Here is a 16,726-nt window from a genome sequence, read left to right on the forward strand (position 1 = left end):
AGTTATTGTGAGTATTGCAGCTAAAATCAGGGGAAACAGGGAAGCCCTGAGAGAGGGTATGCATGATGTAACGGCCCCTGCTATCCGGGGTGGGGGTGGGGAAACAGGGCTCCAGGATGCCACTGCTTCCAGCCTCACCCACAGATCTTACTACCCACAATCATCTTGTTGGATATTAATTCTTGAATTTGCTCTGCCTTCCCCTTTCTTAACAACTGTGTCTGATCTGCTCTGAGGGTAGGCTTTGTAGTCAAAAGTGATAGCAGGTCACTCTGGCTACCATTATCTCGGCTAGTCAAATCCTGGGGCCTGATGACTGAATGAATAGTGAATATGAGAACTCAGATGTCAAGTTCCATAAAATTGGCAGTGCAATAACTAGCCTCCTGATCTAAGACTGGAAAAACCTAGATCCAAATCTCCATCTAGCTATGAAGTTCACATACTGTTTTAGCCTAACCTACTTTACAGGGTTGTTGTGAATGGGGATGGCAGGTGGTGAACTATATACCGCATCCTGAATTCCTTAAAAGAAAGGTGATTCATACTAAAATAATTAATTCCACCACATCTTCCTTGAATGTCATTGAATGTTTTTGAAACATACATGCTTCATGCAAATTAGTTGAATAGTTTCAGAATTCACAAATCAAAACCAAGGAGCAAATCGGCCTGCCCAATATGTTTGACAGTACATTGATGTTAAAGGGAATATTACCAAGCTTCTAGCTTTTGGGTGTACTAACAATTTGCATGTGTGGCCATGTTCTTTCACCCCATGCATTTGGCCTTGCTCAGGTTTCTCTTTTGTGGTTAAATCCAGACAGGAGGAGAACACACCCCTCCACTGTCACTTTGTTCATGAGAAAAGTAGTGTATCTGAACCTTTATGCACACAGAAGATTCTCTGTTTAAGACTAATCACTTTTTGTGTGAGCAGAGAGAGGTCAGCTAGCTAACTCTCCTGTTCACGTGTTTCATTAACACAACATGCCTGATTCTGACTTCATGAGCAATATTCAGTAGAGTAGCCATGTAAGCCTGTTGCAGCCAACTGGCCTAGCATCAGCTGGCGCCTTTAAGACAATCAATATTAGGAGGGGGCATATGTCTGGGAATGCAATATAGCAAGTGGAGTGAGAATAAATGTACATGAGGATTAGCAATTGCAATTATATTAGCATAAACTGGTATTAGAAAGGGTGACAAACTGTTATCCAACACTAGTGATATAATGGAGCTTCCCTAAAAAAGCAATTTCTCTATTGTTTCTTCCCCTTGTGATGCAATAAAGGGTTCTGTTTTTGAAGGAGGGCCCATGCAGGTCTGCTGCAGCTGAAATCCTTGGCTGAAGTGTCCTGAAGATGTAACCATCCTGTCCAGGCACAATAACTATTTCATGAGCTTTTTCTTCCTCCAAAGTGAGCAAGAGAGAGAATATGGTACTCCCTCCATGCATAGAAGGCCTTTGTCCCCACTTTGAGAGGCAGCGGTTGAAGGCAATGATGCTACGGTTTGCAGGCAAGGCCTGTGTGCTTTTGTCTAGTCTCGGAGAACAGGGCCATTGAGTTAACACTTACGGTACATAAATCGCATTGCATAAATGGCTCTGCTCTCGTTGAGCTCAGCAACCAGTTGCCAAAGGAAAATCGGTCACTAGGATAGGTCAGGAAGATGCTCATGCCTTGCCTTTGCCATTCACCCTGCCCTTCACATTTTGAGAGACACCAAAGCACTTCATATGTCATTTAAAGAGCTAAACTCAGGAAAAAATGCATTATAGATTGTACAAAAGAGCCAATACATTAGATTGGCTGGATTGTTGGGCTGTAACACAGAAGAGCCATGAAACTGAAAGGCTGTGGGAAAGGGTGGGTGAACACATCACATTTTATTTATACAGTATTGCTGTCTGAATTCATTGTATAGTTCTGCAGCAATTTCTCTCTTATCATAAAATTCATATTGTTGTAAAACCATGGCATTTTAAATTATGCAGATAATTGAAGTAGAAATCAGAGAAACGTTTGATCAATTTTATTTTTAAAATGGTTGTTGGGTAATATCAGGTAGTTCTTCTGCCTTAATCAGGTGCTCAGAAATGAGTTAATCTGGACCCATCAGGCAGGGGAGTAGGGTAGTCCCCACCACCATCACTTTCCCCTTTTACTCTGCACTGGTGGAGACCAACAGTATGAAGATAAGAACCTCTCCACATTATCAGGAACCCTGGTTTCCTTTGGGGGGCAGTTGCATGGATACACTCTCTGTGTAGCAGAGCATCTCCTTTACTAGCTGCTGCTCTTTTCCTCCAGAGAACAACAATGGTGTAGCCCTCTTCTCCTCTTCATACATGGAGGTTAACCCATTTCTGAATGCCTGAACCATACTTTTGATTTGTGAAAAGTTTTAATGGAATATTATTTACAGTATTTGTACATACCTACTTTTCTTCAAACACAGCATTTGGTTTTTGCATGGTTGTTCACATTTTCTGGTGGCATTTACAGGTCTTGCAGGTTTAATCTTGAATTAAATGTGGTGAGGCCTATATATTTCCAGCACTATAAATTTTTTTTCTTATTTTCTACAGGGACCAGATGGATTACCAGTACCAGGATGTTGGCACAAGGTATTGTATCTTATCTTGGATTTCCTCTTTGGCCTGAATTCCGATTGGTGTTTGGCAAAATCAGTAACTTGAAATCAAGATACTGTATTTTGAAGGTGTTTTGTAAAAAGAAATATGAATTGAGGGAAAACTAGATTTCTGTGCTTAATTGTACACATAGTAATGCGGTCGCTGAAGAAGGATTAAACAATTTCATTCTCACTTGTTGTCGTCATCATAATCTTAGAATTGCAGTACACTGGTATACATGTCATCTCTAATTTGAAATTTCCACATCTATTTTTATCTGTTCAGTATATGAACACACTTTAATCCATAATAAAGTAAAATACTATGACTTGAAACCCACTCTTATATGTCTTAAATTCTAATTAAACATAAGAAACGTTTTAACTTATTCTTGTTCAGTCAGGTTCTGTGTGTATGGTTTTAAACATTGCATAGAAATCTAGCTTAACTTCATTTTTAGACCCAAATCTGTGTCTTGCTTTTAAGAGTATTTCGCACAATATTTAAAACATGATTTTTAGACATTGATTGAGGTGAATGTAATTTTGGGGAAAACAGTGCAATGGTGTGAAATCCATATCGTCAAATGCAGATGGTGGGACAGGGTGCAGTTAAATTTTTCTAGTCTTTAGTGGAGAAACGTTAGGTGTTGATGGTTGTTGTGGGTTTTTTGGGCTCTTTGGCCATGTTCTGGACGTTGTTCTTCCTAACGTTTGGCCAGTCTCTGTGGCCGGCATCTTCAGAGGACAGGAGTCAGAACTCTGTCCTCTGGTGTTAAGCACAGAGTGCTGAGTTTGCTGAATCTCTTCCCACCATTACCCATCTGTCTTTTAGAAAGATCTTGAGACAAGAACTACACAATTGTCCGCTATACATATCTTAGAGGTAGAATATGCCCTCGCCAAACTCCCGCAAAATGAATCTCATTTACTTCATGGCTGTTCACGGCCTTTGTGTTCCTTCTTTGTCCTACTCCTTTGAAGCAGCACAGAAAAGATTCTTGTTCCTTCTAGAGTTTTTCCACCCAATCAAAGCTGTCATGCAGATTTGGCTGCAAAATGTCATGACTGGGGTAATGTCATGATGGAGTAAATGAAGCCTTTTCATTGGCCTCACTCTGCATTGGAAGAAGGTATCAGATCCCTTATTGCTGAGGCCATCCTGTCAGCACTTCCTGTTTTGTTGCACAGCAAAAGCTTTAATAAAAGTACAGCATAATAAGTAGTGTTGGTCAGGTTCCCTGAAAATAGAGAAGTGCTTTGCAAATATATTTGGCAGTTTTCAGAGCAACATTTTCAAATCTCCTTATTTTAGCTCAATAATTACTGAGGGATCAAAACGAACCCTTATTTTTTTTTCCAACATTCTTGAAGCTCTTTATATGTCAGCTAATATTCTGAGAAATTCTATGGGACTTCTCTGTAGTATTTTGCCATCAGACCTACATGTACAATACAAAACAACGAATGCCAGCATATGCTTCTGTGTTAAGATAGAGAGGAGAGGTATCCACTCTCTGCCAGCTGAAGGATTATGCAATTCAGATTTCAAACAAGCAGGACAGCATGTTAATTTCTACTCAGAAAGAAAAAAAGCATATCTTGAAAAACTTCAAACATTATTACTTGTTTCAATTGTTGAGTTTCAAGCATGTTGCAGGTGTCTGGAAAACCTTGATAAAAGTCAACTGTACGTCTGATGCTGCCAGTCAAAAGACTGGGTACAGTTGTTTCATCTTTCCCTCCTCAGGAGGTTTTAATCAAAATATTTTATCTTATTTTTGTGGTAAGAATAAAGGAGAGAAGGCATCAGAGGGAAACTTGGGAAGGTCACAAGTAGAAATCAACTGCCTCTGAACCTCCTATAAAATCCCACAGTAGAGGAAGAATAGTTGCACAATTAAAACCTCAGCCGCACTAGATGCTGTTCCAAGTCCTCCGTACAGAGCACGTTACCATAGTTTTTCGAGACTGAAGGATGGCTAACTAACTAACTAAAACCATGCCTAGAAACAAGGTGGTTACAAATGCTGGCAGAATACAAGACAGTTAGAAATCCTGATGAAATATAACATGACTGGGATGGAAAAGCGGAACCTTTCATTCACTGTAACATGCAGTCAGGCAAATATCTTTCCTGAAATAAATTAAAATATTTTGTAGAAATGTCTAGGATGCTTCCAGTAGCAAGCATATTAACAAAGCATAACTGAGTGTAATGCATGCTATTCCTGCGTTCTAAAATATGTTTGTGTTGTTTTTTTTCAGTGATTCTGCAAGCATGGACTGTGTAAATAATAGTGTGATATGTTTTGATCTTTTCTAATTTTTATATTAAAAAAGAGAGGAAAAGTTACAAAAACATTAAGTCTTCAACAGTAATATATTGTCCTTTTTATATTGGATGCTGCCATGTATGGATTTTTAAAATATAAACATTCCCAAAGCCCAAACAGGACAAATATGTATAACATCAGATGTTTAGAGCTGAACAATCGGAGAGCGTTGGGAATGTTGTACTCGCTGCTAATGTTACTGTGTGGAGTGGACTAACAGCACTGAGAAACTTTGCCTGGTGTGCCTTTGTGCATGGAAGAGGAAGGCCGTTCTTGGAGAGTTTGGCTTTCGACTCTGCTGTTCTGTCGCACACAGTCACAGATGCAGAAGGAAGAAAAAACAAAAAAGAAGAAAAAGGCACAGCCCTAGAAGGGAGACAAACTCTGGCTTACAGATGAATGTAGGAGGAACTTCTGATCTGGAACGAGAAGGGAAGGGCAACCACACCTGCTGCTACTTGCCTCCACCTTGAAGAAATTGTTACAGTTGGGGTTCTTATGACCAGGTTTACCTTCTTTGGCTGCTTCTCCTTATAAAGACAACTTTACATGTAGAAAAAACACCACTTAGCGTTCTGCCATCGGTGACTAGAGGCTGGAAGATCGTCCTGCAGAACTTTTACTGCAGAGTTGAGAAAACATGGAGAACCTCACTTGCCATTTAAAAAAACCAACAACAAAAGAAGAAAGAAATATCATAAATATCATCTCAGCTTACAGATCTGGAACTCAAGACAAATTATGCTGGAAAACTCTTCCATAGCACCAGGCTAGGAGCTCATGTTTAAAGACTGGCAGGGGATTTGGGTATAAAGCACAGTGCTTCCTTCCCTGGATCTGCAGGGCTTGTAAGATAAACTAGATGCTTTTTCACTCTTGCTGCCCTTTTTCCTCTACACACAAGCAAATCCATACCTTAGTATTGGAGTAATTTTTTTTAATTGGTCTACAAACACTTGCCCAGATGGTTGTAAGTTTCAATAATGTTCAGCTTACAGAAACCTATCTTTTAGCTTTCTTTTTCCAAAGTGAAGGCATCTAGGAAGGGCTGCATGTTTTACATAGTAGTTGTATTGCTCACAGATAAACAAGTCTTACATTAGCAATTTGTACAGCAAAACTTAAAGTGTGGGTGAGAGCCCTTTTTTGGAAAGTGCTTGGGAGCCTGCTGTCCTCTCAACCTGACTACTATAGCAAGTGTGGAATTACTCTAGCAGCTAGCCCTAATGAATTGTAAATATGAATATAAATAACACATTAGTGAAGTAAAGTATTGTCCCATATCAATTGTGATATTTATCCTTGCTATAATTGGGCTACATCTTCCTAATTTCAAGGACCCACATGTTGTACCTACACTTGTAACACGAAGTGATCTCATTTTAAATAGTATAGACCACAGCAGTGTAATCCTTTGTAAATCCAGAATTACATGATGGTGCTGTTCCTGGCATTACAGAGATATTCATTGTTTACCTCTTCTAGCAGACATAAGGTGGATGCAGGTTTTATTCCACCAGCAGGATCAATCCCTGAGTAGAGTTCCCATCCGCATAGAGTCAGGTGATGTTCCCCAATGCTTCCCTCCCTCTGTGTTCCCAGCACCTCATTCCTCACTACCCCACAGGGCCCCCCAGCCCTGCTGATTTGGAGGAGGAGCGCATGAGGAGTTGTGATGAAAAGGAGGAAGGTAGGAACTTTGCTGTTCTCCTTTCTGCCTGGATCAGAAATCTCCCACAGACAGAAGGAGTGCTTCCGTCTAAAGGAAGTTTATGTTGGATCCAGGCAAATAACTGTATGCTGGGAAATATCTCTTCAGCCTCCAGACTTTTAACTCTTCACTCTTTTGTTTTTATAATACCAAAGAGCCACAGTCTTGAAAAGGGATTCATGTATACGCATTCTCAAGGCTGTAATAAACAATAGCTTCATGAGGTCCATCTTGAGTACATAAAAGGTTTAAGGAATAATGAGATAGATAGATGGATAGATGGATGGACAGATGTGTGAATAGGACTTGCTGCCTCTTGGAATCAACATGGAGGCATCATGCTGCCCATGGCACAATGGTTGTAGAGCAGACTAACATGTTACGTAGAAACATGTTCGTATTTAGATAAGAGGGCGATGTTGGAAGTAGGACTGCAGTGGAGAAGGTGGTGCTTTTAATAGCTGTAGGGCAAGGAAATCTTTCTCTGGCCCTGCTTGTATTTCCACTGTTGATAGCAGAAACTATTTATACAGTTCCCTGCATGCCCCACAGTCCTGAAAAGCATGGCAGTCTTGTATGAGTTAAAAGTTGGCAGTCACAGTGGAGGAAGCAGAAGAACTGACAGGGCAGAATTGGCTCAAGAAACTTTTACGTTTGGGGTTATGATGATCAGGAAGAGGTTACATCTTTGTGGGAGCACTTGAATTCTTTGACCTCTGAACTTTTAGCTATGGCCTTTTGAAAATTTTCTCCTTGCTAATTATCAGAGTATTGTTTGAAAGCTGCCATCAGCACATGTTTACAGGAGCCAATTGATACTTCAGAATTTGAACAAAATCTAGAAAGCTGGTGTTTCCTGCTCCCCTTTACGTTGGTGCTAATTGGCTTCATCCTAATTCATAGACTAAGCTCTCATTCTCAGAGACAGAATTAGGCATATTCCAAAGTGCTGGTTAGTTTTACTGGTTAGGATTCATTTCTGTAAAGATGGCACGATGCTCTCCATTACTATAGGCAGAAGAATGTCCTGGATTGCTCTCCTGTGAATTTTTAGGAATTGTGTGTGTTAGTTCTATTTTTATTTCTTGTAAAAGTCTTGTAGACATTCTGTAATTGTTGCTTTAAAACAGTGTACAAGTCTTCATGGTAGAAGATGCATATTATGCTTCAAAGATTTTGAGACTAAAAAGTTAACATTGCTTCACATGTTAACTGCATGATATATGTTTGTTTTATTTTATAACTTCTAAGGTTTGTGTAATATTATTTTTGGAGCTGTAAAAATATTACATTGTTGTGTGAAAGAAGATAAACCACACTGAGTTAAGAAAGGAAACCTAAATGATTACATTCTCAGTTTAAAGTGTTCTTAGCTCAATACCAGATATTAGCTTTTTTCCATTTCCTTGAAAATCAAAACGAATTCTGTGCATCTGTTTCTGCATGTCAAGCTATTTTACTGGTAGCAAAAATCAATTGCAAATAACATTAATCCACTAAGCAAAACCAACCCTTCTCTTTCTTTATAACATACCATTTCCTCCAGTTTCATCTTCTATCAAAATCCTTCAGTCTGCAATATTTTTATACTGTACTTTTGTTGCCATTTTCTGAATGAGCATCCTTAGTGAGCAAAAGGAAAGGGAAGACTGGAGCATGTGGTAGTGTGTAAGTAAGTACATTCTGTATACAGAGGATGAAAGAGAGGGCTGCACGGAATAGAGGGTTTTGAGTAAAGGGATGCTGTCAACAACTTTGGCCCAAGCCAGAAGGATGCAGTGGACTGGTTTTTGTGGAATTTCTCAGACATCGGCCCTGTAAAAATCTCACATCCTCTCCATCTTTTTTTTCCAAAAAAAAAAAAACACAAACAAATAATGAGGTTGGTGTCATTTTGAATGCTGTGGCAAGGAAAGGGGGGGGGGAGACTGTGGTTCCTGAATTACCCTATGCTTAATTCCACTGCCTTGTGGAAACTGGTCATGCAGTGTCTCTGCTGTTCTCCAAGGAGACCCTTCACCAGTGGATCACCTTCGTCTGTCTCAAATGGGGAGACTGACAATAACCAGGAATATCCTCCCAGGAAAATCACTGCACCCTCATTGTTCCTTAAACGTATATAGAAATATGTATCAATAACCCCATTATTGTAATCACATGGTCTGATATGTTATCATATATATATATAATATATGTTACATTATTGATTTGGGTTTTGGTACTTTATCCCAATTGGGAAATCCATGTAAGGTCATCTGTAGATAATTTTCCTTCTTAGCTGTTTAATTGGTTTATTGTCAGATATTGAAATGCCTTTGAGATACCTTTAAATATCTTTACTGATGTCAATTAGTAGTTAGCTTTAAAACATGAAATTACAAACATTTCAATAGAATCCCCTGTTTGGAGTGCCTAATCACAGTTATCAGATCACCACTAGATGTCAGCATCCTGGCAGAATATGAACAAGCGGCTCATTTACTGGGTCAGCATGCGGATTAAACATTTAGAAGGATTATCCTGTGTAGTGTGTAAACTGTATGAAAACAATGTTACTCTACAGCATTTGATATTTCCAAGAAGAATTTAAAGAGGAGCCAGCAGGCAAGATATCCATTTCAATTTTTTTACTGCTCCATTCTATGGTTTGTTTTTATCAACTTGCCTTAATCACTTACAGCACCTTTACGGTATGCTATTGATATTCATGTACAAAGCAAAAGCAAAGCAAAGTGTGGTGTTTATATGCCACCTCTTAGCACTTAAAGCTCTCTTCGGGTGGTTTACGATTTTTAATTATGTGGGCTAAACATGCTTCCCCCCCCCCCCCATCGAACTGGGTAACAGATTTACCAACCTCAGGATGGAAAACTGAGTCAATCCAGGATCAAAGGTGGGTCAGGAGTCGAGTCTTCACTACAGAACTGCAGTTTAACCACTACACCACAAGGCTCCTATAATTTGATTTCACATTATTACTTTTTCTTCTCTAGCTCTCCTTTTCCAGTTTAATAGCAAGTAAATTAATTTATCAATTCTGATAAATAGTAATTGAACATGTATCTGCTACTCCCTTCAAAGTAACGTGTTTTTGCATACTGAAAAAATAAGCTGTTCTCATGGGATATGTTAATTTGGAAAAGCAGGCAGTTTTATAGGAAATTATTTCCAATACAGTACACAGTACAGTTAATGGGCTGATTTAACGACACTTTTAAGGTGGCCTGTGAAGCTTACCGTTTTGAAGGAATTAAATTATAATTCAAATATTTACTTTGTGGGCATTACCTATGTAGTATTAATCACCATTAAATTCTATTTACAAGGCAGAGCCTACCATAATGTTCATGTTTACATTTTTCCTACTGAAAAAAGACAATGTGGTTAATATTTCCAGTGAAGTTCCAAGCTAGATTACATGTTGGATAAATACTGTTGCCACTATTACATTTTGGCCCTTCCTCTTGTCTAACTAGATGTTCTGGCATAATTAGATTTAAATCTCTCTTTGTGCACTTTTCTCTTACCTGTGTAAGTAAAGTGCATTTAGGCGTCTTTAAGCCTGGGCAGTGTCAGTAGATTGAATCCAGAAATGCCCACATGACTGATACTTCAGTGCTAATGTTTGCTAAAGCAAAGTCATTTCAAACATTCTGCTCTGCTTCACAAATATATAGTAAAAGTGTGCTTATTTGATTGCCTTCTTTGCAACCAGTTAACAATCCTAATTAACAATCACTTTGAGTTGAGAGGGCATGGAGGGTGTTGGGCCATGGATGCCACAAGTTCTAGAACGCTTTCACCTCTAGATTGGCAGGTGAGTGAGTAGGCAGCGACGTACCAGGGGGTGTCCAGGTGCCTATCTGTGTTCTATGATATGTCGGGCAGCTACAGATAAGCATGAGGATGAAAGCTAATAACCGAACCTCCTTTTATTTCAGATGAAATCCTAGATCAGTCAGAAAGGAAAAGCAGTTGGACTGCATGTGCTATACTCTTTTAAGTCCAATAATCAGTAAAGATGAACATGGTACCCTGTGCATTTTATATTCAGTAAAATCTTATTCAGGAAGTATATACAAAGTATAGGATTGTGCGTGTGAATTAAAGGACTGAGATTTGTATCTGTCATGCTTTAGTTATGATGGAATTTGATCTCATAAAATCTTCACATATATGAATAACCCCATTCATTGAGCAACAGAAATCGATACAGGCTTTGAAGATTATGTCTCTCTTCATTCATTTTATGGAATGTATTTACATGCTTTATATTGAGGGGAGGGGACCCTCTTCTCACCTTCAAATAAAATGTATGACTTTGCCTCAAAACAAAGCTAGAGGAGAATATTTTATGCCATAAACGTGTTTGACTGTTAATTGGCTGCAATGTTTATAAAAAGAATTTAATATGTACATACCAAAACAAGTATTATAGTAGTTGTGTATGATGGGGAACAGCTATGTTAAAATGAAGGCATTAATACAGTATTATGCATTATTGAATAAAATAGTCTTGTACTGATCAATCTTGTTTTGTAAATTTAACAACAGACACTGCACTGTTTGGCAGTGTTTCCACTGTTTTGTGCTTTAATTCATAGTAAGAGTTGTTAATCAGAATAATTTTAAAATAAACTGCTTCTTGTACAGATAGTTTTTACTATCATTGTTTTCATTCATTCATTCATTCACTGGATTTATATCCCACCCATCTAGTACAAAGTACTACTACTTCAAAATTGATGCTTTTGAATTGTGGTGCTGGAGGAGACTCTTGAGACTCCCCTGGACTGCTAAGAGAACAAACCTATACATTCTGAACTAAATCAACCCTGAGCACTCACTGGAAGGACAGATCCTGAAGCTGAGTCTCCAGTACTTTGGCCATCTCATGAGAAGAGAAGACTCCCTGGAAAAGACCCTGATGTTGGGAATTTATATTATTTATTATTATATTTATTTATTTATTTATTTTATTTATATCCCGCCTATCTAGTCAATAGACCACTCTAGGCGGCTCACAACAGGGGTACAACAATGACTAAAAACGAATTTACAAAGAAGAAAACTTTCAACCATAAAATTATAAACTAAGAAAAAGAAAAAAGGAAAATCAGGATTAGCTAAGGGGGGGTGGGGGGGGAAGGCCTGCCGAAACATCATTGTCTTTAATTGCTTTTTAAAAATACCCAGCGAGGGGGCCGCGCGAATGTCCGGGGGAAGGTTGTTCCAGAGGCGAGGAGCCACCGCTGAGAAGGCCCGATTTCTTGTCTTCTCCTTCTGGGCCTCCCTCGGCGTTAGGCTCCTCAACCTCACCTCCTGGCTCGCGCGAGTGACACAGGTAGAACTTGGTGGTAGAAGGCGTTCCGCCAAATATCGAGGGAAAGTGTGAAGGCAAGAGGAGAAGGAGACGACAGAGGACAAGATGGTTGGACAGTGTCATCAAAGCTACCAACATGAATTTGAAGCAAACTCCGGGAGGCAGTGGAAGACAGGAGGGCCTGGCGTGCTCTGGTCCATGGGGTCACGAAGAGTCAGACACGACTTAACAACTAAACAACAACTAGAGTGGTCCGGTGGGCCAGACAGGCGGGGTATAAATTAAATAAATAAATAAATAAAATACTCTGGGCAGCTTGCACAGGAACATATAAGGGAATGTTGAACACAAAATAATGCAGAAGATGCCAACATAACACAGATGGGGAAAGAAGGAAACAAAAAGTCAAGACACCCCCATTCATTCATATGGAGTGTTGAGGGAAGGTGTGGGCAGATGAGAAATGGATGGAGGGGAAAATAAAACAGACTGGGTAGAACAGGAAGACAGAGAAATAACAGATATTTAATATAAATTTATAAAGTATATATTTTTGAGAACCTGAACATATTATTTTATAGTTTGTACTGGGAAACCTTTTTAATATGTCATGGATTGCAAGTGGGAGCTGCCTATGTAAACCAATGACTAAATAAAGATTTTAGCCCAGTCAGAGTTGTGTTACCAACACCCATTTCCTCAAAAGCACCATCAACAACTGTAAAGACAAAAGGTAGTTATTATGAGTCTATGCTTGTATTTTCATGAAGCAGCTTCATTCTGTGAATACTTACTGGGCTGTAACTCAATGTACATAACTGAGTCAATTTTTAACAGATTTGTATCACATTGTAGAAGGTGTGCATTGTGGTGAGTATCCATGGGAAACCTTTAAGGGCAGATGTATATATAGTGTTGCATCTTGGTTGCTTAACCAATTTTAAATGTTGGTATATAATAAGAGGCCTGGCTGGATAGCTCAGTGGCTTAGGTATCTTGTTGTGGAGCCAGAAGCTGGGATTCCTCACTATGCGTTCCAGGAGAAGAGCCAGCCTGCATAGCCTTGAGCATGCTGCACAGCCCCAGGATGCCCCAAGAAGAAAGGGATGGTAAACTAACTCGAAAACTCAAAAAAGGGTTGACATACAGTATCAGAATTGACAGCACAGTTATTAATATATATAATAAGAAGCCTATATTTCTGAGACCTCTTTTAAATAAATTTCTATAACACTTATTTAAAGAAAATAACGTCCTATGAAAGGGTAAAACAACAAATATTCCTATATCAGCTTACAGGCTTATAAACTTTGTTTTGTAGATTGTATTCACCTTACTCCAGAATTCCACATGTGTGTATGTACCTATATTCAGTGGTGTGTGGGTTAGTAGACTATTGTTAAGTAGTCCAGAAAATGTTAAATGCAGAGAATTATTATTATCATTATTTGCATTTCTCTGCCACCTTTCTCCCAGCAATGGGACTCAAGATAAATAATGTTAAAAACATTTAAAATGTCACACAAAAAACATTTAAAATTTCTTAAATACGTTACAATTGTTATATAAAAGCATGTAAAAATATAAAAGCATTTAAAATGCATTAAAAAGGATATTTTGGCAGTAAACATGAGGCAACTATGTTACAATTAGATATAAAACCATGCTGGAATAAAAATGTTTATAACTGTCACCAGAAACAGAAGGGGGGGGCGTCCCATCCTCTTGGGGGAAGGCATTCCATAACTTGGGGGTAAACACTGAGAAAGCCTGCTCACAGATAGATGTCTTATCAAGCATAGCTGTGAGGGCAATGAGACTAAGAGAAAGGCATCTCAGGACAATCTCAAGTCCTGAGGAAAGTTATTTAGAGAGATGGCCCATCTTAGCTTGGACTCAAATGATATAGGGCTTCATTAGTTATAACCAGCACTTTGAAATGGACTCAGAAACAGACTGGTCACCAGTGAAACTGCTGTAGCAACAGAGTTATATGTTCCTTGTAAAATAAACCTGTAAACAGAATGTTCCTTGTAAAATAAACCAGTAAATAGAACCAGCATTTTCAACCAGATTATGTTTCCAAATGGTCTTCAAAGGTAGCCCCCTCATGGAGCAGTAATCAAACAGGATGTAACTACCCTGTTTCCCTTAAAATAAGACCTAGTATGATTTTTCAGGAGGCTCATAATATAAGCCCTACCCCCAAAATAAGCCCTGATTAAGTGAAACCCCGCCCTCCACCATTGTGCAGAAACCAGAAGATGATGACATGACTATATTTGAATAAATGTAGATTGTTATACATGAAACAAATAAAGCATCCCCTGAAATAAGCCACAATGCTTTTTTTGGAGCAAAAATTAATATATGACCCTGTCTTATTTTTGGGAAAACAGGGTAACCTATGTGTCGCTGTAGTCCAATTAGACATACAGTATTAAGGAACAGGCACAGATGCTATCCTAACTTGAGCTGTGCAAATGCATTCCTCGCCACTGCCAAAACCTGGGCTTAAAGGCTCTGAGATGAGTGAAGGAGTCAGTACTCCCAAACTGCAAGCTTGTTTTTTTAAGGGGAAAAAGTCATCCAGCAGAGGTTGAATCTCTATTCCCTGATCTGTCTGGACTAAATTTCAGTTTGCTTACCTTCATCCAGTCCTGGTTATTGTGATTAGGTTTGTTATATATTTGGAGCAGTTCCTCTCTTTTGGTGGGAAACAACAAGGAAGACTTTTTGAACATTAAGGACTTTATTGTTCTGAACATTTGGAGAATTAACAATCTAATGAATCTAATGGAACCTCTCTCTGTTTGGAAGTGTTTGGATTAGGCAGCAACCTTTAGATTAGGAAAATCCTCTAGTAATCCTTTCATATTCAGCATCCTTCTCCTTATCTCCCGCTCTCCTCTTATCTTTCTCCTCTCCTGCTCCCGAGATTCTGAATTGTCTCCTCCCCCTCTGATCCTGTATATTTTCTTCCCATACTGGTAAAATTAACTCCTCCCTTTTTTTCTCCCTCTTTCTCTTCTACTAAACAAATCTCAGTCCTTTCCTTTTCCTCCTTCAGTTCTCTCTTTCCCCCTTCTTCTATAGGTAAAGGTAAAGGTTCCCCTTGACAATTTTTGTCCAGTCGTGTTCGACTCTAGGGGGCGGTGCTCATCCCCATTTCCAAGCCATAGAGCCAGCGTTTTGTCCGAAGACAATCTTCCGTGGTCACATGGCCAGTGCGACTTAGACACAGAACGCTGTTACCTTCCCACCAAGGTGGTCCCTATTTATCTACTTGCATTTGCATGCTTTCGAACCGCTAGGTTGGCGGGAGCTGGGACAAGCGACGGGCGCTCACTCCGTCGCGTGGATTCGATCTTACGACTGCTTGGTCTTCTGACCCTGCAGCACAGGCTTTTGCGGTTTAGCCCGCAGCGCCACCACGTCCCCTTCTTCTATAGTCACCCCTTTTTACAAGGCATCTGTCTCTCTCTCTCTCTCTCTCTCTCTCTCTCTCTCTCTCTCTCTCCTTTTGTTGAGGGGACGTCTCACTATCCACTTTCTCTTTTTTCTTTATCTCTTTCACAGTTACACATATTACAGTATTTCCTTCTGCCTGCCTGTCTCTGATTCCACCCTTAATCTTGTGTACTGTATACATACCTGAAATTCTGGATAATACAGTATTCCTAGCATCTGATAAAGTAGGTTATACTCCATGAAGCTCCTTCCATAATAAAATTCATTATTGTTGCTGCAACAGTTTGTCACCTCTTTGGAAACCACTGAATGTGATTCTGTGGATGTTGGACTTAATGGTAGATCATTATCAGGTCATTTGAGAGAAGTTGTTCATTTGTGCTACAAGCTGACATCAAGTCCTGCCACTGGAAAAGACACGTCTAAAGGTGATTATTGGTCACGGCAGATAAGGATGAACTTTTAACTCCCAGAAATGCTGCCTGGTGCTTCGGAAGCAGAAGTCCAAAACATCTGGAGAGAAAAAGTTGAAACCCAAGTCAAGGATGAGGAACATCCTCCAGACGTTGTGTTACAGCGCCCGCCAGTTCCAGACAGCATGGCCCGGGATCAATGATTATGAATGCTGTGGCCAAAAGCATTTGGAGAGTCACAGGTTCCTCCTGTTTTACGAGCCCAGCCCCAGGTAAGGTCTGATTCTTAACCAAATTAGTTTTCACTCAAGTGTAAGCATTTTGTGTGCTTCTTATTTTGTATACTTAGCATCGTGGCTAGAAGACTGACAAGTGGCAACCCACACACGTCAGTTCAGTAGTGAGTCTCACTGCAACCCGAGAGATGGACTCTCCGGTAGGGAAGTACAGTACTGCACAGTTTTGCAGCCCCAAGTTACAAAACCGCTTTGTTCGTCTGTTTATACCCCTTTCTGACTCCCTAGGAAAATGTTGGCAGAACAAACCCGCCGGAACAAAGCGCTCTCCATCGGGTGCCTTGAAAAGGACCGCTGGAAAACCTTATTGGGCGTCTGGCAAAGACGACTTTTCCTGGCGCGGCGCGGGTTCCTGCCTCTCGCGGCCTCTCCCTTCCGCCTTCGTGGGGGGACGAGAGAGCAGAGGCCGGAGGCACCGCGGGAAGGCCTGCCTCGGCTCCAGAGGCGGCGAGAGCCACACCGGGGGGAGGGGGCTGGGGCTGGCGGGCGCGAAAAGGCAGCCCCGCGTTTGCTGCGGCGGCTGAGGGGGCCCTCAT

The 16,726-nt window shown here is 40.0% G+C and overlaps 1 protein-coding gene and 1 long non-coding RNA gene across 2 annotated transcripts in view; both read left to right on the forward strand.

Moving 5' to 3' along the window:
* COL23A1 (collagen type XXIII alpha 1 chain) overlaps positions 1-11,343 on the forward strand; it is a 412,306-nt gene extending 400,963 nt beyond the window's left edge. The window contains exons 47-48 of the mRNA XM_078385693.1: positions 2,594-2,632; positions 5,293-11,343. Coding sequence (XP_078241819.1) covers positions 2,594-2,632; positions 5,293-5,346 — 93 coding nt within the window. The 3' untranslated portion in view covers positions 5,347-11,343. The remainder of the gene's footprint in view (positions 1-2,593; positions 2,633-5,292) is intronic.
* A 3,450-nt stretch (positions 11,344-14,793) lies between these two features.
* LOC144586815 (uncharacterized) lies at positions 14,794-16,505 on the forward strand. The gene is made up of 2 exons (XR_013541866.1): positions 14,794-15,106; positions 15,463-16,505. It is a non-coding gene; the product is annotated as an uncharacterized LOC144586815 (long non-coding RNA).
* The last annotated feature ends 221 nt before the right edge of the window (positions 16,506-16,726 follow it).

The sequence above is a fragment of the Pogona vitticeps genome, chromosome 2 (genome assembly GCF_051106095.1).
Source record: "Pogona vitticeps strain Pit_001003342236 chromosome 2, PviZW2.1, whole genome shotgun sequence".
NCBI lineage: Eukaryota > Metazoa > Chordata > Lepidosauria > Squamata > Agamidae > Pogona > Pogona vitticeps.